Here is a 20,962-nt window from a genome sequence, read left to right as displayed (position 1 = left end):
GTTATCGGTCCTGTATCGCACTTATTCATGTTTACGTTCACTACATAGTGCACTAGATTTTAACTGCAGTGCCTGACTGAGATTTGAGCAGCAGGTGATTGTGTTTTCTCTTCTGTTTACTCCACAGGTGTTTCCAGTATCATGGCAACATCGCAGTGAAAAGACACATGCACGCACACACGCAAACGCACACAGACAGACAATAAACAAAGTTGGACAGTAAACCATTTCCTGGCTGTCAAATGTTTTCTTAACATTTCATTGTAATTTCTCTCTCAGGCAGCAGAGGGCGACACTGAACCGCAAGTTGCTCCCGGTGGCAGGCTAGCGCGTTGCTGTGTGTGCGCGCGCGCTATATATGTGCAGACCGTTTACCATCTTTACACACAGCTCCAAAACAACAGCAGTTTACACACACATGATTTATTTGGTGTGAAGAGAGAACACACTAATGTTTCTTTATGTTTATATGTTCTTTATGACTATATGTTTCTTTATAGTCTCACACACACACTTTATTACTTAAACATCATATACGAGAGAGAGATTAAATAGAGGCGTATGTCAGCATTTTGATTTTTATTTAAGTTTTTCCTGTTCTTCTAAAATGAAGGTATAATTCTGTCAAACATTAAACAATATTTTTAATAAATAAAAGACATGGAGCTGAAAATAACATATAAAAGGCACTGTTTAACTGTTTATATAGGAAAAAAGATCCAGTATTTAAAATATTTAAAAGTGTGAAACTGATGAAAAGAAACAGAAGCTGGAGTGATAATGAGATGACGTTCTGATGAATACATAAAATACAAATTAAACAAATACAAACACATTAATCTCCTTTAACTGAGATGAATGAGTTTTATATTAGGTGAATTTTATAAATCTGTTGGAGTTCCTGAGTTTAATCCTCAGTGTTGAAGCTGCAGTCTGGGTTCCGTGATGGTTTTGGAGCAGGATTTGGTCCTGCAGCAGAGACGAACACTTTCCCTCATGCCGTTACTCACTAGGACGTAGAGCAGAGGGTCCACCATGCTGTTCAGACTCGTCATGGCCAGCGTCCCCGAGAAGTAAAAGTGCTGCCCCTGTTCGAATTTGCAGTAATCCTCAACCTTAAAGTAATTATATGCTATGGAGCGTATGAGCAGCTGGATGTGGTAAGGGGCGTAGCAGACGGAGAAGATGGTGATGACTCCCACAGACAGCAGCTTGACCTTGCGCTTGCCCTGATCATCCAGTCCCACGCTCTCCTGCACCTTCCTAAAGATCTGAAAGTAGCATACGGCTAACACCAGCAGTGGCAGCAGGAAGCCGATGACCACACGCAGGAGGTTAAACAGAGCCACGCGCTCCGTCATGGGAAACGTCTCGTAACAGCGGCCGTGTTTATCCAGAGGGTCTGTCACCTTGTCCATTAAAATGACCAGGATGTGCAGGCTGGCGGTGAAGATGTAGATGACCCCCGAGATGATCCAGGCGTACCTGAAGCGGCGGAAAGTCTTGGTCTTCAGAGGAAAGGTGACGGCCAGGCAGCGGTCGATGGAGATGCAGCACAGCAGGTAGATGCTGATGTACATGTTGGAGTAATAAACAAACCCAGCTAGCTTGCACAGATCAGGGCCGAGCTTCCAGTTGTGGTCGTTGTAGTAGTAGATGATCCACAGCGGCATGGTGAGGATGTAGAGGATGTCTGAGATGGACAGACTGAGCAGGTAGACGCCCAGAACGTTCTTCCTGCGGACCTGCTGGATGATGGGCCACGCCGTGAGCAGGTTAAACACCAGGCCCAGCACCAGTGCAGTGATGTAGATGCCTACTAGCAAGTCGCTGATGGGACTGATCTCAAAGTTCACGCACGTCTTGTTATGCATCTGATTTACAGCTGTGTTCGTCTGCTGAAGAAAAAAAAACACAATCAGCTGAATTAAAAAAAAGAAGTCATTCATCATCCAAAACTGTTTCTTTAAAGTTAAAGATTAACACTGAGCTGAAATTCAGTATTTCTTCTCTCTTCCTGATTTGGTTTCTGTGGCACTTTATTAACTCTTAAACATTTCAATATTATAAACTCATTGGTTGATTTAAATCATTATTATAATCAGTACAGACGAGTAGAGTGGGCAGCGTTCCTGTCTTCCGGGGTTCCGGTTTGATCCTGAGCTCAGAGTGCTGTCAGTGTGGTTCCTCTGGGTTCTCCAGGTTCTCCCACACCAAACAATCCTGATCATGGGATCGACTAAAATCAACTGCGTCTAAGTCCGAATGGACAACTTCCAATTCAGTGTGTGTGTGTACGTGTGTGTGTGTATGTGTGGGTGTGAACAAGATGAAGCCATTAGAGTTGATGTGGAATCAGATTACCAGCTCCATGGATGCGGATGATTGTAAACAGGATGTTGTTGTTATAAATGCATTCATAAAGATCTGAAATATTATAAATGATTAATGGTCCGTCCCGGAACAGTGGAGCGCCGGACGAGAACGAAAGGAAAGACGCATTTTCCACGGCGTATAAATATACAGTCCATATACAAGGGCTGTGTATCTGTGTATAACTTTATAATCAGTGATAATAATAAAATCAACAACAAAGGACGTAGTCAGTGTTATAACCTGATTTACTGCGTGAGCTGAAAGCAGTGCAGACACGAGACACACACAGGTGACGAGATGATGTGAAGGTGGGTTAGACCAGATGTTAAAGCAGATGTTAGAGGCAGTGTTACAGCTGATGTGGACATTTAGAGTTGAAGACTTTGTTGGCTCAAATTTAGCCTATTACCCAAAAACACTTAAAATTCAACATAGAAGCCAATACTCACATCTACCTCTGAGCCCAGTTGGAGATAGAAAAAAATACACCAGCCGTGAGTGAGAAGAAGCAAGGGTCCAGCTTTATTGTTCCGTTCCACCACACGAGATCCACACCGATGAGAATTCTCAGAGGTGATCCCAATACCCTGAGCTTAAGCTCCAGTATTTATACTGTACTTACACAGTAAATAACCCAGATGTTTCAAGAAGACCACGATCTCACTACCAATAGGGTTAAAAAAGAGCTCATTTACCTTACTCTTATGTTCCAGAAAAGGGCTATTCCACTTACACATAGAATCAAAACCAGGGGTTTCAATTTACACATAAAATCAGAACCCAGGGATTTCTACTAACCCAGAAAGTCAAAACCAGAGAGTTTCAGTTACCCAGAGAACAAAAACCAGAGATTTTCAGTTACCCAGAGAATCAAAACCAGAGAATTTGAATTACCCGTAAAATAGAAAGTGGACAAGAATAAACAATCTAGAGTGACCTTGGTCTTACTGTTATCTCGCGGGGGGGCAGCTTGACTCAGCCACCCTTATAAATGGCTCCTCATGGTTCTTTCTTAAAATTAAGGCCTTCCTTGCGAGACAAGAACCTTCACCATTTGAGTCATGAGTAAGTTTACATTTTCCTGTATTTCTAGTTTATAATTTATTTTCATATTTGCTCTATATTTCTTATTTTATATATATTTATACTACTTGAAAAGCGGTTTACTATACTTCCGACTTCTTAATATCATTACAGTTCTACTGTCCTGCATATCCTACTATTCTGTTTTTTTATAGAGAGTTTCTCTATTGCTATAAGATATTATAATATCTTATTACTCCTTTTTCATTATTCTTATAAAGTTATTCATGTGTGTGTATGAGAAAGAAAGTGTGTGTGTGTGTATGTTGTGTCTACTTGCCCACCCTTGACTGTACGAGCGTGTGTGTGTGTGTGTGTGTGTGTGTGTGTGTGTGTGTGTATTAGCACTCCTCAGCTCAGCTCGTATACCTCTTTTTGACTTTTTTGACTACTACTGCTCTTAAAGATCTTTAAAGTGTAATTCCAATTTGTCAATGTCCGCCTAATCCCGCTTCTATGTGTCTAGGTGCCCGTCGTCAGTCCTTCCTCTCCCCTTTGCTGGATGCTAGGTCTCCCTTATGTTTATTTTATGACATTTTTTATCCACAACAACTTCTATTTCAGGTTTCGTCCCATTAAAACAAACAAACAAACAAACAAACAAGGGTTTACTGATTGTTATTGTTTTTATTGTTATTTTTTTTAAGCAGCTGTCCATATTTTTTCTCTCTCTCTCTCTCTTTCTCTCTCTCTCTCTCTCTTTCTCTCTCTCTCTTTCTCTTTCCCTCTCTCTCTCTCTGTCTCTCAGTAATTACTGGGGTGAGATTTGTGTCCACTTTTGTACAGTGGGATTAAGCCCTTATTCCAGGTATCTGGAGAACAGCCGGTTTTCAGGACTAGATTGAAGAGTTTTAGTAAGTTCTTCTGCATTGCAGTAGGGCTGAATTTCAGCATTTCTGCTCTAATGTTGTCTAAGCCACATGCTTTTCTGGATTTTAGCTCGTTAACTGCGTCTGTCAGTTCTTCTGGGGTAATCTGATGGTCTAAACCAGCGGTCACTAACCTACGTCCTGGAGATCTACCTTCCTCCAGGTTTCCTCTCCAATCAACATCTAACACACCTGTCCTGGTTGATGAAGAGCTTCTTAAGGCAGTGATTGGATGGTCAGGTGGCCACCATTATGGTTGGAGTCTTCAGGAAGGTAGCTCTCCAGGAACAGGGTTGGTGACCACTAGGGGTTTGATTCTTGGCCTTCTGACTCTTGGATTCTTAGCCTTTTCTGTGTGTGTTTCTGATCAGGTGTGAGGGTTCTGGAGTTATTTCTTTAAATACGTTTTTGAAATAGTTTCCCCATTTTTCTTCTGGGAGTTTTCTGCTTCTATTGTTTGTTTAGATTGTTCCATTTTGATTATCGTTTAGTGAATCTTCAATTTGGTGAAAGGTGTTGTTTAGATGTTGCTGCTTTTTCTGATGGATGTCTCTGAGCGCTTCACGATAAGTTTGTCTAATTTCGGCCCCGCGCGGGTCTCTGTGCTTCGACTGAACAGATCGCTGGGCTTTATTTAGGAGCGCATTAATCTGATGGTGATCTGATAAGGAGGTCTGTGGGCTGACATTGATGCACGTCTGGAGGAGGCGTCTGTCTGTAATGTTATAATCGATTACACTAACCTCAAGAGGGGAGCAGTATGTAAAGGGGCCTAAAGAGTCTCTCTCACACACACACAGACAGAGTGGAATAGTGGAACTATAGTGTTTGTGTGATTTACATGTGGATTAATTCCATGTTGATAGAAATGAAACTGTGAGTGTAAATAAAGACTGAAACGTTACTCTAAAGGCGTAAAAACCCACTCACTTTCCCCCAGTGTGTGTTTCTGTAATACAGATTTAAGGCTGCAGGACATTAGGGGAAATCGATAGGAATCTTCAGGGAATTCTGTGATGCAGAGATAAAATACCGAGTCACTCCACAAACACAAACCAGCACATCACTGAGAGATGATGGACTCTGCAGTCTGACTCTAAGTGCTTTCTGTCCTTGTGTGTGTGTGCGCGCGTGTGTGAGAGGGAGGACGTGGTGTAAGACGGGGCTGAACTGGAGAAGCTTAATGACATTACTGACTCTGCAGAACTCAGGAGAGGAAAAACATTTGAACATGATTGAGACTCAACATGGGGATGAAGACAGGAACAGCAGAGAACCCCATAATGGATCAGGTGGATGTGGGGAATCATTGAGTGTGTGTGTGTGTGTGTGTGTGTGTGTGTGTGTGTGTGTGTGTGTGTGCAGTTTTGATATGAGTTTACACCTAGCAACTGTTTGAATTTGGATACCCTTGGAACCAACTATCAACACCCTAGCAACTGCTTGGCACACCACGGAAAACAGATTTGAGTTAATTTGCATAAATATGTGAAACATTATAAGTAGGAGTTTTGTCCTATCTTCACAAAGTCGGTGTCAAATGACTCAGGAAAACTTCTCCCTTAAGAAATTTCAAAAAGATTTGCAAACAATATGTCTGCCACATGCCAATCAATTATAAGGAGGTGGAGCCTATTTCACTCAAACATGTGTACCGTCTGATTCTTTGCATGGATTTTACGTGAACCTTGAACAGCCAGTTCAGCACGAGGTTCTGTGCAGGTTTTTGGGGTGTGGTCATAAATAGCGACGCAGTAACATTCTGATAGGGTCACCTGGGTTACCATAGCAACTGCTGAGCAACAACACAGCAAGTGCCTGGGATACCATAGGAAATGCCTAGTAACACCCTAGCAACCATGTGGGATATCCTAGCAACAGCCTACTTTTTTAGTTAAAGTTGTGCCTCTGCATTCACACTCTCTCTCTCTCTCTCTCTCTCTCTCTCACACACACACACACACACACACACACACAAACTGATCTATTAATGTCTGAGTGTTAAACAGGGAACTCTGTCTGAGTGAGAAGCACGTTGATGGAACTTGGAGATGAATAAGTGTTTTGAGGTCATACTGAAATGTGTCACTATCAGAAGAGACGTTCTGTGTTTTGAGGTTTTCAGCACGGTTCTCTGTGGTTCTCCCACACTGCCACACTGTAAAGGTCCCTCTACATGTAATGGACATTTAATAATTTAATATCAGAGTGTGTGTGTGTGTGTGTCTATGTGTGTATGTATGTGTGTCTGTGTGTGTGTTTGTGTGTGTGTGTTTGTATATGTGTGTGTGTGTGTGTATGTATGTGTGTGTGTGTATGTGTGTGTATGTGTGTGTGTGTGTATGTATGTGTGTGTATGTATGTATGTGTGTGTGTGTCTCTGTGTGTGTGTGTGTCTCTGTCTCTCTGTGTGTGTGTGTGTGTATGTTTGTGTGCGTGTGTGTGTCTGTGTGTGTGTGTGTGTGCGTGTGTGTGTATGTATGTATGTGTGTGTGTGTGTGTGTATGTTTGTGTGCGTGTGTGTGTCTGTGTGTGTGTGTGTGTGTGTGTGTGCATGTGTATGTGTGTGTGTGTGTGTGTGTATGTGTGTGTGTGTGTGTGCGTGTGTGTGTATGTATGTATGTGTGTGCGTGTGTGTGTATGTACAGTGAGGGAAAAAAGTATTTGATCCCCTGCTGATTTTGTATGTTTACCCACTGACAAAGAAATGATCAGTCTATAACTTTAATGGTAGATTTATTTGAACAGTGAGAGACAGAATAACAACAAAAAAATCCAGAAAAACGCACATCAAAAATGTTATAAATTGATTTGCATTTTAATGAGGGAAATAAGTATTTGACCCCTCTGCAAAACATGACTTAGTACTTGGTTTAAAAACCCTTGTTGGCAATCACAGAGGTCAGACGTTTCTTGTAGTTGGCCACCAGGTTTGCACACATCTCAGGCGGGATTTTGTCCCACTCGTCTTTGCAGATCTTCTCCAAATCATTAAGGTTTCGAGGCTGACGTTTGGCAACTCGAACCTTCAGCTCTCTCCACAGATTTTCTATGGGATTAAGGTCTGGAGACTGCCTAGGTCACTCCAGGACCTTAATGTGCTCTTCTTGAGCCACTCCTTTGTTGCCTTGGCCGTGTGTTTTGGGTCATTGTCATGCTGGAATATCCATCCATGACCCATTTTCAATGCCCTGGCTGAGGGAAGGAGGTTTTCACCCAAGATTTGACGGTACATGGCCACGTCCATCGTCCCTTTGATGCGGTGAAGTTGTCCTGCCCCCTTAGCAGAAAAAAACCCCCAAAGCATAATGTTTCCACCTCCATGTTTGACGGTGGGGATGGTGTTCCAGGGGTCATAGGCAGCATTCCTCCTCCTCCAAACACGGCGAGTTGAGTTGATGCCAAAGAGCTCCATTTTGGTCTCATCTGACCTCAACGCTTTCACCCAGTTGTCCTCAGAATCATTCAGATGTTCATTGGCAAACTTCAGATGGGCATGTATATGTGCTTTCTTGAGCAGGGGGACCTTGCGGGCGCTGCAGGATTTCAGTCCTTCACGGCGTAGTGTGTTACCAATTGTTTTCTTGGTGACTATCGTCCCAGCTGCCTTGAGATCATTGACAAGATCCTCCCGTGTAGTTCTGGGCTGATTCCTCACTGTTCTCATGATCAATGCAACTCCACGAGGTGAGATCTTGCATGGAGCCCCAGGCCGAGGGAGATTGACAGTTCTTTTGTGCTTCTTCCATTTGCGAATAATCGCACCAACTGTTGTCCCCTTCTCACCAAGCTGCTTGGCAATGGTCTTGTAGCCCATTCCAGACTTGTGTAGGTCTACAGTCTTGTCCCTGACATCCTTGGAGACCTCTTTGGTCTTGGCCATGGTGGAGAGTTTGGAATATGACTGATTGATTGCTTCTGTGGACAGGTGTCTTTTATACAGGTAACAAACTGATATTAGGAGCACTCCCTTTAAGAGTGTGCTCCTAATCTCAGCTCGTTACCTGTATAAAAGACACCTGGGAGCCAGAAATCTTTCTGATTGAGAGGGGGTCAAATACTTTTTTCCCTCATTAAAATGCAAATTAATTTATAAAATTTTTGACATGCGTTTTTCTGGATTTTTTTGTTGTTATTCTGTCTCTCACTGTTCAAATACAACTACCATTAAAATTATAGACTGATCATTTCTTTGTCAGTGGGCAAACGTACAAAATCAGCAGGGGATCAAATACTTTTTTCCCTCACTGTATGTGTGTGCGTGTGTGTATGTGTGCGTGTGTGTATGTGTGTGTGTTTTTATGTGTGTGTGTGTGTATTTGTGTGTGTGTGTGTATATGTGTGTGTGTGTGTGTATGTGTGTGTATGTGTGTGTGTATATGTGTGTATGTGTGTGTGTGTGTGTGTTTGTATGTGTGTGTATTTGTGTGTGTGTGTGTATATGTATGTGTGTGTGTGTATGTATGTGTGTGTGTGTGTGTGTATGTGTGTGTATGTGTGTGCGTGTGTGTGTATGTATGTATGTGTGTATGTGTGTGCGTGTGTATGTGTGTGTGTGTATATGTGTGTATGTATGTGTGTGTATTTGTGTGTGGGTGTATATGTGTGTGTATGTATGTGTGTGTGTGTGTGTGTATGTGTGTGTATGTGTGTGTATGTGTGTGTGTGTGTGTATGTGTGTGTATGTATGTGTATGTATGTGTGTGTATGTGTGTGTATGTGTGTGTATGTGTGTGTATGTGTGTGTATTTGTGTGTGGGTGTATATGTGTGTGTATGTATGTGTGTATGTGTGTATGTGTGTGTATGTGTGTGTATGTGTGTGTATGTGTGTGTGTGTGTGTGTGTGTGTGTGTATGTGTGTGTATGTGTGTGTATGTGTGTGTATGTGTGTGTATGTGTGTGTATGTGTGTGTATGTGTGTGTATGTGTGTGTATGTGTGTGTATGTGTGTGTGTTTAGAGGAAATCCCAGAGCACTGAGAAACACATTTCTGAGTAAGATCTTCTCGAGTGTGTAGAAGTTATTTCTTTTGCAGATTAAACTGATGGAATTTATGTACTCACTTCTCCAGCATCACTTCCTGTGTGTGTAACGTTTCTGACCGTGAAGTGAAACTGGGGGAATTCGTATGTGGCTTTGAATGAAAGCGTCTGCTAAATGAATAAATGTAAATGTGGGGATTGTTTAGAGCACACACCCTGTGTCCTCTCGGGGTTGTGTAACAATAACACTGTGGGTGTTGAATACGGCGGTACAGTACAACCGACTGTTCGATGTAGACACAGATAATTCAACAGAATTATGAATTTCTTTTAGATCTGCATCATGTCTCAGATAGATTAAAGATAAAACATTGAAGGCTTTGGTTTTATTGAAGGTTCTTCTCACTTTTGGAAAAATAAACTCAGACAGAGTGTGTAATAGCGCACGTCTGCGTGTCAGATTATACGATGAAGATCCTGTAAGGACAGACCTGCGATTAAAGCGCACGTCTACCTTTAGAAATGATTAGTAATGTATATATTTGTATCTTAGCCAGTGATGCTGCTCTGTTTAATCCCATATAACTACAATCACAAAGGAACTTTCTCTCTCTCTCTCTCAATCCTTTCTTCTTTCTCTTCTCTTTTCTATAACCACTTCTCTCTAGAACATCTTGAGAAAAAATGATCTCTCTAATATTCCCTGTAAGTTTCACTTCCACTTTGGAATAAACTCTGACTTGTGCCTTGTTTTTGACACCAGTGAGTTCATGAGGAGTTTTTCCTGTCATCAGCATGTCTTGTCTCCATCACTGCCACCGTGTCTGTAGCTGTCTCATGAGACTGAGGTGGACTTTAGACGAGCGGTGTAGGAGCGCTCACACTCTGAGATTTTAATCACAAATTTCTCACACTGACGGAAGTTACCACGATAATTATGCACTCTGACCCCACTCTGATTTATTTTACTGTCTGATTTTTATCTGTGAATAAAGTCGGGCTGAACGTCGTACAGCGTAAAGCTGACGAGGTGTAAAAATAGATTACAATCGGAATAAACTATGAATGTGGACCATCACTGAGAGATGAATTAAACGAATCAGATTGAATCATATGCAGTGATTCGGTTCAGTCACAACAGTAGAAAGAATCAAATTTATAAAATGAGTCTTAATGTTCATCTCTTTCTCTCCCTCACACACACACACACACACACAGTAATGTCTCATCTGAAATCTTAAATTCAGTATACACAGCTGTACTTCATCAACGCTGTATTAAAGGTGAGAAAAGTGAAACATCTGACCTGTGTGTGTTCATCAGGACGAGACGTCACCTCCAACGCGTCCATCTCACACTCGGGCCGTCCAGTCACAGCTCAGTGTCTGTGTTCCAGTCCAGTCCAGTTCAGAAGGAGAAGCACAGCATTGCTGATAGTCCAGCTTTACACACACACACACACACACACACACACACACATACACACACAGTCTTAGGCACCTGAGTCACAGTAGATGAAGCAGATTTCTCTCCTCCTCCCTTCTGACTGAAATGTGATCAGATAAAAGAACAAGAGCCGAGAAACACAGACAGAAATGTCACAGCACATACGTCCTCCAAGCGGAAAAAAACCCACACGCGCGCACACACACACATCGCGGCTGATTATGTTACTGCGTCTGCACGGCAGCACAGTCTGACCACATGGCATGTTTGTGTTCCTGTGTGCGTGCTCCCATCTGTGTGTTCCTGTGTGTGTGTTTCTGTGTGTGTGGGGCGGGGGGGGGGGGTGCGATAGGGGGACTCTTCTGCAGTATACAGGGGAAATGACTTAGAAAATAAGGGGATTTTGAAAATTTGCAATTTAGGGCAAATGACTCAGAAATGATGTAAAGTTTATTACCGCAGAGGATGCTACATTTAACCGACTCATTAAATACATCATGATTATTTTATATAAGGTGTGCTATAAATAATACAATCTATAATCAATAACGATCTACACAAATTCCTAAACAACAGGAAACAAGCAATGACCACACACACACACACACACACACACACATCCAGGACAGAGTCAGATACAGTTTAGTTTATAATCACTGGAAATCACAGACGTTTTATTCAGTGTTTAGTTTCAGAAATACAGAAAAGGAAGGAATAGAAACTCAGCACTTATGCTAATGTTAGCATTTCTGCTGCTGTTAGCATGCGGCTCATAGCTAACACTGCTAACACAACAATATTCTCTTCATTTAATCTAAGAGATTTACTCTCTCATTAGTTTGAATTTGTTGGACATCGCTCTCAGATGTAAAAGTAAAATCATTTATATGAAATATTTTATGTACAACATAACATTAACAAACAAACAAACAAACAAACACTAAACAAATTGTATTTGCATTTTGTCCAACATTTAAATAAACAAGTGATAATTTATGGAATTAAATTTGTGCCAAAGGTATTGAACGTAACTTTTAATATGCTAATGAGCCATGGCTATGGAAGTATTATGCGGACTGTATTTGCATTTTGTAATTGTGTACACATAAATAGTGACATAATTCAAATGAAAATGTAAATCGTGTATTACTGTTAGCGTTTTTATTTACATGAATGTACAGTGTCTGCAAAGTTTCACACAGAATCGCAAATCCATTTGCATTTCCCATGCCTTGCACAGAAACCTGTCAATCAGTGTTGGGGGCGGGACTATACGATGGGGCGTGTTTGTATTAGGAAGTGACGTCACTCACAGCAGACAGGAAATTCACTACACAGTTGAGATTCTCTCTTCTATTTTTCAAAACAATAAACACAGAGAAAGGATAAAATGTGTATTGTCTTACTCTGGAGTGGAACGAGAACCAAGTGCAACTGAATATGTTTGTAATTTTCTCCCGTTAATCCCCCTGAAGTTAATCTTTCAGAAACACAGCGCACCAGCACTTAGAGGAGTAAAGTCAGTAAGGGACCGTTTAAAAACTGCATAATCTGGCAACTGTGTGAAATTTGGCAGACACTACAGTCATGTAAATGAAATGCTAACAGTAATACACGATTTGCATTTTCATTTGAATTATTTAATATAAATTAATTTATGTGTCCACAATTAGGAAATGCTATTGCAATTACAATCTGCAAAATACTTCCATACACGGCTGAAAGAAGGTTGAGAAACACTGCTGTAGGTGACTATGTTCTAGTGTTGGGTCCGAGTCCGGGATCGAGTACCCTAACTCTACTACTGTATCTAGTCCATATTTGGCGTAACCCTGTAATCAGCAGTTGAGAGGAAAGAGCTAGTCCCCCTGTGTACAGCCTAGCAGCTGGATCTGACCAGGTTTGGACACACTTTTGTTCAGCTGGGTTTGAGGCACAATAATTAATCAGCGTTTACAACATTCAGCAACACTTCAACTACATCTCCAAAACCATACAAAAGCCCTGGAAGCTCAGGAAAGTAGACATTTGTAAATGGGAGACATTTTTCTCAGCCTTTGAGAGATCTACCAGTCATCATACTACAAGTGCTGTAGTAGCTTCAGCAGTACAATTATCACAATTACCACAAACAGTTCTGCACTCGAGTCTCCATCAGTGAACAGTGGAGAAGTTCAACAAAACAGACTTCCTGTAGAAACTGTAATGAATTTCCTGCTTACACAACTGCACTATTTGAGCATGTAGTATTAGCACATTTATAGAAGGGGTGTATTTATTTATAATCGCACTATCCGGTGTCACCCAGATGAGGACGGGTTCTCTCCTGAGTCTGGTTCCTCTCATTGTCTCAGGGAGTTTTTCCTCACCACCATCGCCTCTGGCTGCTCATTAGGGATAAATTCATGCATTTAACATCTATATCCTGAATGTATATATTTCTGTACCGCTGTGTGTCTGCGTGTGGCTCAGAATGATGTGGGGAAAACCTGTTAACCACTGAGAGATAATCCTTAATCCCATTAAAACACTGTGTACACAAACATGTAATAAACAACCAGAGACACAGCACAGGCTTCACTGAGTGTGTGTCGGCGATTTTCACACACACACACATACACACTCACACACACACACACACACACACACACACACACACACAAAGATTCTAGGTACATTCACACGTACAGTGACTCGCAGCGACCGGAGAACATACATTTTCAGTGAGATCTGGCGATTCCCGCAACATGTGCGACAGCACCTCTTGGCGACTAGATGTGGGCGTGTCCTGTGAATTTGAAAGTTGAGAAAAGTTAAACTTTATGCAAATTTGGAGCTACTTGGTGCAGCGACTACCAATGGGAGTAAAGACAGTAGAGCGCATGTGATCCGCAGCCCCCCCCCCCCCCAACCTTGTGCTCACTAGCAGAAGCAGCGCCATTGCGACAGTAGCCTATTGGCTTAGCTTAGGGTCTTAGCAGGTTTAAAGCAAAATAAAAGAAATAGTAATGGAACACACACTTTTTATTGCAATCGAGCAAAATCTCAGTGTAGCTCCTATCTTGGGTGAAGTGAACGAGCCAGACACACACCCAGGAAACATGGAGGCCGTAGCCGAAGGGGTGCGGTCCGCCTCGCGGTCACCATTGAACATATAGTGAACGACACCCTGATGGTGACGCTCACTTCCTGAGATAGGAGCTACACAGGGATTTTGCTCGATTGCAACAAACAGTGAAAGGGTATCATTATTATAATTTTGCTCTAAAGCACTAAGGCCATAAGCTAAGCTGACTGCCGCAGAGAGACGGCTGCAATAGCAAAGAGCACACGCCGCTTCTCCTTCATCTCGTAGGATATGATGTATATATACACTCATGGTGAATTTTATATAAGATCCTCTCCCTCCAGAATGTTTTATTTTAGCAGCAAGAAAACTGGTTTGTTGTCAAAAGTGGAATGTTAGTTGCGCCACCCATGTTACTATGGCAACCAGTAGTAGGAACAGCTACCTGCGACTTTTTATTACAGCGACTTGCAGCGATACAGTCACTGTACGTGTGAACGTAGCATCTGACTTTAGTTTTAAGACGATCAGAGAGACAGACAGGTAGTGATACAGCTGTGTGTGTGTGTGTGTGTGTGTGTGTGTTTTGCAGGGTGTTTGTGTAGGGGATGAGCGCCTTCTAGTGTTCACACTGTGTTTCTGCCTCACTGATTTACTGCAGAACATTGAGAGAGAGAAACAGAGAGACAGAGAGAGACATAAAGAGAGAGAGAATGTAAGAGAGTACTTTATTGATCCCCAAGGGCAAATTTGGTGGAATTTATACATACTCAGCTTTCTTCCGTTTTAAACGCTACAGCGTGATAACGATCTGCAGATGATGTGATCCAAAACCCGTGAACATATCAACATTTCACAGCCCAACATCCAACCTGCAGAAACGTACAGGTAAGCGATTAGATAAGATAAGATGTACCTTTATTGACCCCCGTGGGGGAAATTCACAAAGTGACACAGCAGCACAAGTAGGTTGAGTATCATCCAAAAAGAAAAAAGAAAGAAAGAAAGAAACCTGTATAATAGAAATAATAGAAACAGATCTGTGTGTATGTACATATGCTAGATTTCTATTTGTATATGTACATGCGCACAGTCTGTGAAATGATAATTAACTGTTGAGAGTGTTTCTGTGAGACTCAGTCATTGGAGTAGGAGGTACTGGGTATTGTTTCATTGTGGAGGCTGATGGCTGATGGTACGAAAGAGCCCCCCAGATGTTTTGAGGCACGTGGCTGGATGAATCTGCAGGACCTGAGCCTCCTCAGAAAAAACATCCTGCTCTGTCCTTTCTTATACAGGGCCTCAGTGTTGTCTGACCAGTCCAGTGTGTTATTGAGTTTCACCCCTAGGAACTTGTAGGTGTCCACTATCTCCACTCCCTCCCCCTTATTTCGACAGGGTGGGGGGCCGCTTGCTGTCTCCTCTACCAGCTCCTTGGTTTTCCCGATGTTGAGCTGGAGATGGTTGTTGTCGCACCATCTTATAAAGCTTTCGATAAGGTCTCTCTACTCCTCCTTATTATCTGTGATACAACCAACGATGGAGGAGTTATCCGAAAACTTCTGTAGGTGGCACGTTCCCGAATTGAAGCAGAAGTCAGAGGTGTAGAGGGTGAAGAAGAATGGAGACAGTACAGTTCCCTGGGGTGCTCCAGTGTTGCTAGTCACCACGTCTAACAAACAGCCTTGGGACCTAGCTGAGAGAGCTAGACTAAACAGTCAGATCTGTTGATGTTTATCAGTATGAATGCTCTGTATTAAACTTAATATATCACTTCGATGTTCAGTAGCCATCACCTGCTGTGTTAAATATGTCTGAGTACAGCCTGTAGGTAACACTCAGGATAATGTGTAAGGGATTAGAGATTTCTATTGTCTGTTATAAATACACAGATAGTTAACTATATAGCTAAAAAAAAACCCCATGTGAATTAACACAAGCTAGCTGGATTTGATCTGTTTGTGTGAAATCCAGTTTGGTGTAAATGCCTTGTACTCTGTCATACTGTTTAATACTTTCACCAGCAGGAGGCGACACAGCTCATCTCTCTCTCTCTCTCTCTCTCTCTCTCTCTCTCTCTCTCTCTCACACACACACACACACACACACACACACACTCTCTCTCTCTCTCTCTCTCTCTCTCTCTCTCTCGCTCTCTTCTCAGTTAGACCCAGTGAAACTGAAATAAATCTTGAAACACTTATGCTTTATCACAGAGATGTACTGATACACTGCTGAGCAGAAATTTACTGTCAGAGAGGAATATAAAGATCAGCCATAACATTAAAACCACCTGCCTAATATTGTGTAGTTCCCCTCTCATTGTGCCTCCAAAACCACTCTGAGCAGTCGAGGCATGGACTCCACAAGACCTCTGAAGGTGTGCTGTGGTATCTGGTACCAAGGCGTTATCAGCAGATCCAAGTCCTGTAAGATGTGAGGTGGGGCCTCCATGGATCGGACTTGATCTCCAGAACATCTCACAGACACTGGATCAGATTGAGATCTGGGAATTTAGAGGCTGAGTCCACATCTTGAACTCTTTGTCATGTTCCTCAAACTGTTCCTGAACAATGTTTGCAGTGTTTCAGGGAGCGTTATCCTGCTGAACGAGGCCACTGATATCATCGAACACCGTTACCATGAAGAGGTGTAGGAGATGAGATGATGATCTGAGATAGCTTCAGACTGCGGAAGTGTTACTATATTGTCTATATTTAATCCGTATGTTATTATCAGGTCAAGAGTGTGACCACCATTATGAGTGGGTCCTATTACGTTCTGATTAACCCCTACTGCATCTAGAATGGACACAACTGCTGTTCTCAGAGGGTCTTCCGGGTTCTCTAAATCAATATTAAAGTCACTAAGAATAAAAGCTTTATCTAGAGAAGCAACCAGGTTAGTAATAAAATCTGCAAATTCACCAAGGAATTCAGAATACAGCCCTGGAGCTCTGTAAATAATAATCAGTAGAATCGACTCAGTAGACTTATATATGTATATATATGTTATACTAGTATAAAGGACTTCAAAAGAGTTGAATTTATGGCTAGGTTTGTGTGTGAGGTCTATATTATCATTATAAATGAGTGAGACTCCTCCTCCTCTGCCAGTTAGACAGGGCTGATGTATATAACTGTGAACCCAGGAGAACTGGCTTCATTTAGTGCACATTATATTAAACTCCTGATAAGTAACGCTTCCATTAACAATAAGTGCTTTAGACGTAAGAGATCTAATATTTAACAGACACGTATTATCACATATTTATATGTGATATAGAATATATCAGATTCTCTTATTTATATGTTACGAACTCTTACATTATGACTGTAAGTGTGTAGAATGTGATGAGTGCACAGTGTAGTAATGATGGAGGGAATCATTCAGACTGCAGCCTGTGTTTATTTATAGCTTATCATTAATACAGAGTGATTTTCTCTCCTACTCGTCTCATCTGCAGTGCTGCTCGTACGCTGCAGAGCTTCACTTCCCAATCTGCTCTCAGGTCACTCAGCATCACATCACACTTTGTGCTGTATTTATTTTACTAGAGTTCACATTACTCCAGGAAGCAAAATTCACCTCAGGTTTTTAATGCTTTAAAACACAGTGTTTAAATGTACTGTATATTATATATATATATATATATATATATATATATATATATATATATATATATATATGTGTGTGTGTGTGTGTGTGTGTGTGTGTGTGTGTGTACATATCTATAAGAAAAACAATAATGCCAATAAATTAAAATAAATGCTGTCTAAATAAAAAAATACTTTAAAAAGAGCAGTAAATAGAAATAAAGTAAATAAAAGCAGTATTTGGTGTGATAACATTTTTAGTGGTTGAGTTTTACTGCACATGCGAAGCTGCTGCAGTTCTTCTGGAGACTGACTGTCGCACTCGCTTCTGTTTTTGAAGCTAAAAGGCTTTACTGACACACACACACACTCACACACACACACACACACACATACATTCTAACTGACTCAAAAATGTAGGTCATAAAATAAACATCTAAAACAAAATTTGTATTAAAAAATATTAGGGTGAACAAGACTTTTGCACAGTATTGTATACATATATTGGGCTGTATTTTTGAACATCTAATTTTTAATGAATAAATATGTACAAGAAATTCTTGTGTGAAATCAGCAAAACACATGATCATAATATTACCATAATATAACCACTTTCATCTTCACATGTATGATTATCTAATGATTATGACTGTACCATAAAAGGGAACATGTCCTGAGAGATACACTTCATAAAATCTTCATAAAATAATCCCGGTATACATTTTTATAGAAGTGTGTTATTTGAATCCAGATGAAAGAAGAGATATTGTTACAATAATTTAATAACACTTACTGCTGGTTATTGTTTATCCAGATAACGGCTTCTTCTTCTTCTTCTGTTTAAGGGTTAAGAAGGATGATTTTCTTATCCTTTAGATGTATGTTAAAGTTAAACTTTAACATACAGAGTTTAACTTTAACATACAGAAGTTGCATTATTATAATTATACAGTAAAGCTGACTTTATTATCGCGTTAACTGTAACTGGGTGGATGTGAATGGGGGGCTAGAGACCTCGTTAAATTTTAAAATATTAAATTTGCATATTAACCTGACTCCGCCCAGTCTCGCATGTGTGAGTCGCCGGTCGGTCCGCACTGGCTCCTCCCTCCTAATTGTAATATCCAAACGTGTTTTAGCCCCGCCCCCTACAGTGCCTTCGTTCCTACTCCATTTTTCCTCGGACGCACTCTGAGCCGGAGTTCTGTGAGGCTGCGCGGAGATCCACACACAGCTTCGAGAGAATTGCTAAATATATTCTGTTTTTGTTTCCCAGTTTCGTATAGAAACAACAATTTCTCAGTTTGGTTTTGGTGGAGATGGTAGATTATCACGCAGCGAATAATCCATCTCAATATTCAAGTCAGCAGAGCTACATGGAGCAGGAGAACGATTGGGACCGAGACCTGCTGCTCGACCCGGCCTGGGAGAAGCAGCAGAGGAAGGTGAGCGGAAACCTGGGAGCAGGGATTTAGGAAACTTCGGGGATTGGGTTTCGGCCTGCGCGTCTCATTATCATGCGTTAGACCCACATTAAATTACAGCAGGATGATAGTTCACGTGTTTTTTGTTTAATTTTGGCAGATTTTAAACGTTCAGCGTGTTTAATGTGGTTTTATGTTTAAGGTTGTGTGGGAGCCCTTTTTTTTCTTGGTGTGTCGTAAGCTAACAGGCTGGCAGGAAAAGTTGTGCAAAACAGGCCGTTTGTGGTTGTGTTGTCTTTCTTTCGCTTTAGGACGGTTTAACACGGTTTAACGTTTTACACCGTTAAATGTGGAACTGTGTTGTGTTAACGTTAGAGATGTGTGAGAATTGTAAAAATGTGACTTTGTTGTGAGGCGTGTATATGAAGCACAGCTCCCTCTGCTCCGCGCTTCCATTTTCTCGGCCAGTGAGCTACATTATTCACTCTTAACATAAATAATTGAGGTTTCGATCGACGCCGTGGCCGGTTGGGGTGTTTTTCGGACCTTTGGGCGGTTATAAAATAATGTTGGGTTTATAAACAGGAGCAGTTTTAGTGTGTGACATTAACCACATCAGTGAAATGTTCGGAGAGTAAACTGTGAGATTTACACACCTGTGTACCTGGATATAAGGTTTGGTAAAGTGGCTTTATCTTCAACTAACTAATAACAGAATCAATTTACTAAAAGTGGCTGTCGTTTAAAACAAATTATTAAATAATAAATCTGGTGAGAGTTATTTGGCCTGGTTTCGTTCTTCATTATCGCGATTTGAATCGGTATCGGTATCGACTCAACTGTTCGGAGTCAAATTCCGACAGAAATTGTCCTGTTTCGTGAAATCCGCGAAATGTCTCATCCTTTTATTCCTTAGAAAGACGAAGTTAAATGTGGAAGTATCTCAGCGGTTTTATTAAACCACAGGAAGCCACATTTGAGGATTTTATTGACCAGAATTCCTCTCAGAAAAATAAGCGGGAGGGGAAAGGCGTTAGCGCGCGCAGCTAGCCTGTAAGCTAATTTTAGCCTGTACGCTGCTGAGGTGAATGAGGAGGAGAGAGAAATGGTTTAAATTCCTTTAACTTGTGTGACGACATTCCGAACATTCACCTACAAAATGACCGGTTTTACTTTCTCTGAACCCGTCCGAGTTCACAGATATCAGGCCTAGTGTGTTTAATTAATCTCACATTCCTGTCAGGTGCAGGTCAAAGATCCGAGGAGGAGAAAATCAATCATTAACACCAAAACTTCACTCGGGCGTCGTGCGATCTGATTGGTCCAGACGCTCAGAGGGGCATGTGATTGGTCCAGAGTTTGTTCTATAACCAGAGGCGGGGCGGACCTTTAGTCCATTACTGCACCCTGAACACCTTATTCACAATAACTCAGGAATGTGTGTGTGTGTGTAGGCGCGTGCTCTCAGCAGAGGGTGGAGGTGTGTGTGTTCAGCAAAGGGTAGGGGTGCCCATGTGTGTGCTCGCTCAGTGGAGGGTGGGAGATTTGTGTGTGCGTGCTTGCACAGTAGAGGGTGTGAGAAGAGATTTCTCATGTGGTTACTTCTTAATCATTATGAAAATCACATGTAGAAGGTTTCATGGTTTCCAGAGAATTGTGTTCGTGTGGCAGTGATCTTCAGGGTCACTGTGAGTGAGAATGAAGCTGAAGATGTGAGGTGATGTGAGTGAGAATGAAGCTGATCTCCATCACCTCACATCTTCAGCTTCATTCTCACTCACAGTGACCCTGAAGATCAAGATGTGAAGTGATGGAGATGATCTTCAGGGTCACTGTGAGTGAGAATGAAGCTGAAGATGTGAGGTGATGGAGATGATCTTCAGGGTCACTGTGAGTGAGAATGAAGCTGAAGATGTGAGGTGATGGAGATGATCTTCAGGGTCACTGTGAGTGAGAATGAAGCTGAAGATGTGAGGTGATGGAGATGATCTTCAGGGTCACTTTGAGTGAGAATGTAGATGTGAGGTGATGGACAGACACTTTACACCTGTCAGGAACTCTACTAATACTCATTAATTACAGAAATCTGTTTATAGGTTGCGCACAAAAGCAGATGC

The 20,962-nt window shown here is 41.6% G+C and overlaps 2 protein-coding genes and 1 long non-coding RNA gene across 9 annotated transcripts in view; 2 read left to right on the top strand and 1 right to left on the bottom strand.

The window, feature by feature from the left end:
• Positions 1–227, top strand: part of eif3k (eukaryotic translation initiation factor 3, subunit K) — a 9,981-nt gene extending 9,754 nt beyond the window's left edge. The window contains exon 8 of the mRNA XM_053651939.1: positions 128–227. Coding sequence (XP_053507914.1) covers positions 128–159 — 32 coding nt within the window. The 3' untranslated portion in view covers positions 160–227. The remainder of the gene's footprint in view (positions 1–127) is intronic.
• A 268-nt stretch (positions 228–495) lies between these two features.
• gpr184 (G protein-coupled receptor 184) lies at positions 496–11,066 on the bottom strand. 2 transcript variants are annotated; one of them, XM_053651937.1, is made up of 2 exons: positions 10,619–11,066; positions 496–1,898 (listed from the first exon to the last, which is right to left on the bottom strand). In XM_053651937.1, exons 1-2 carry the CDS (start codon positions 10,661–10,663, stop codon positions 915–917), a joined length of 1,029 nt encoding a protein of 342 aa, XP_053507912.1. In that variant the 5' UTR covers positions 10,664–11,066; the 3' UTR covers positions 496–914. The 2 variants fall into 2 exon arrangements, with proteins under 2 accessions (XP_053507912.1, XP_053507913.1); XM_053651938.1 differs by having other exon boundaries at positions 496–1,895.
• A 2,741-nt stretch (positions 11,067–13,807) lies between these two features.
• On the top strand, positions 13,808–17,325 carry LOC128624539 (uncharacterized). Of its 6 annotated transcripts, none has more exons than XR_008388784.1 (4): positions 13,808–14,138; positions 14,418–14,540; positions 14,625–14,713; positions 16,137–17,325. It is a non-coding gene; the product is annotated as an uncharacterized LOC128624539 (long non-coding RNA). The 6 variants fall into 6 exon arrangements; XR_008388783.1 differs by lacking the exon at positions 16,137–17,325 and adding an exon at positions 15,224–16,035; XR_008388782.1 differs by lacking the exon at positions 16,137–17,325 and adding an exon at positions 14,966–16,035.
• The last annotated feature ends 3,637 nt before the right edge of the window (positions 17,326–20,962 follow it).

Source organism: Ictalurus furcatus, chromosome 20, assembly GCF_023375685.1.
Source record: "Ictalurus furcatus strain D&B chromosome 20, Billie_1.0, whole genome shotgun sequence".
In the NCBI taxonomy this organism is placed as follows: Eukaryota; Metazoa; Chordata; class Actinopteri; order Siluriformes; family Ictaluridae; genus Ictalurus; species Ictalurus furcatus.
Note: the sequence above shows the minus strand (reverse complement) of the source record. Positions and strands in the feature narration are given on the sequence as shown.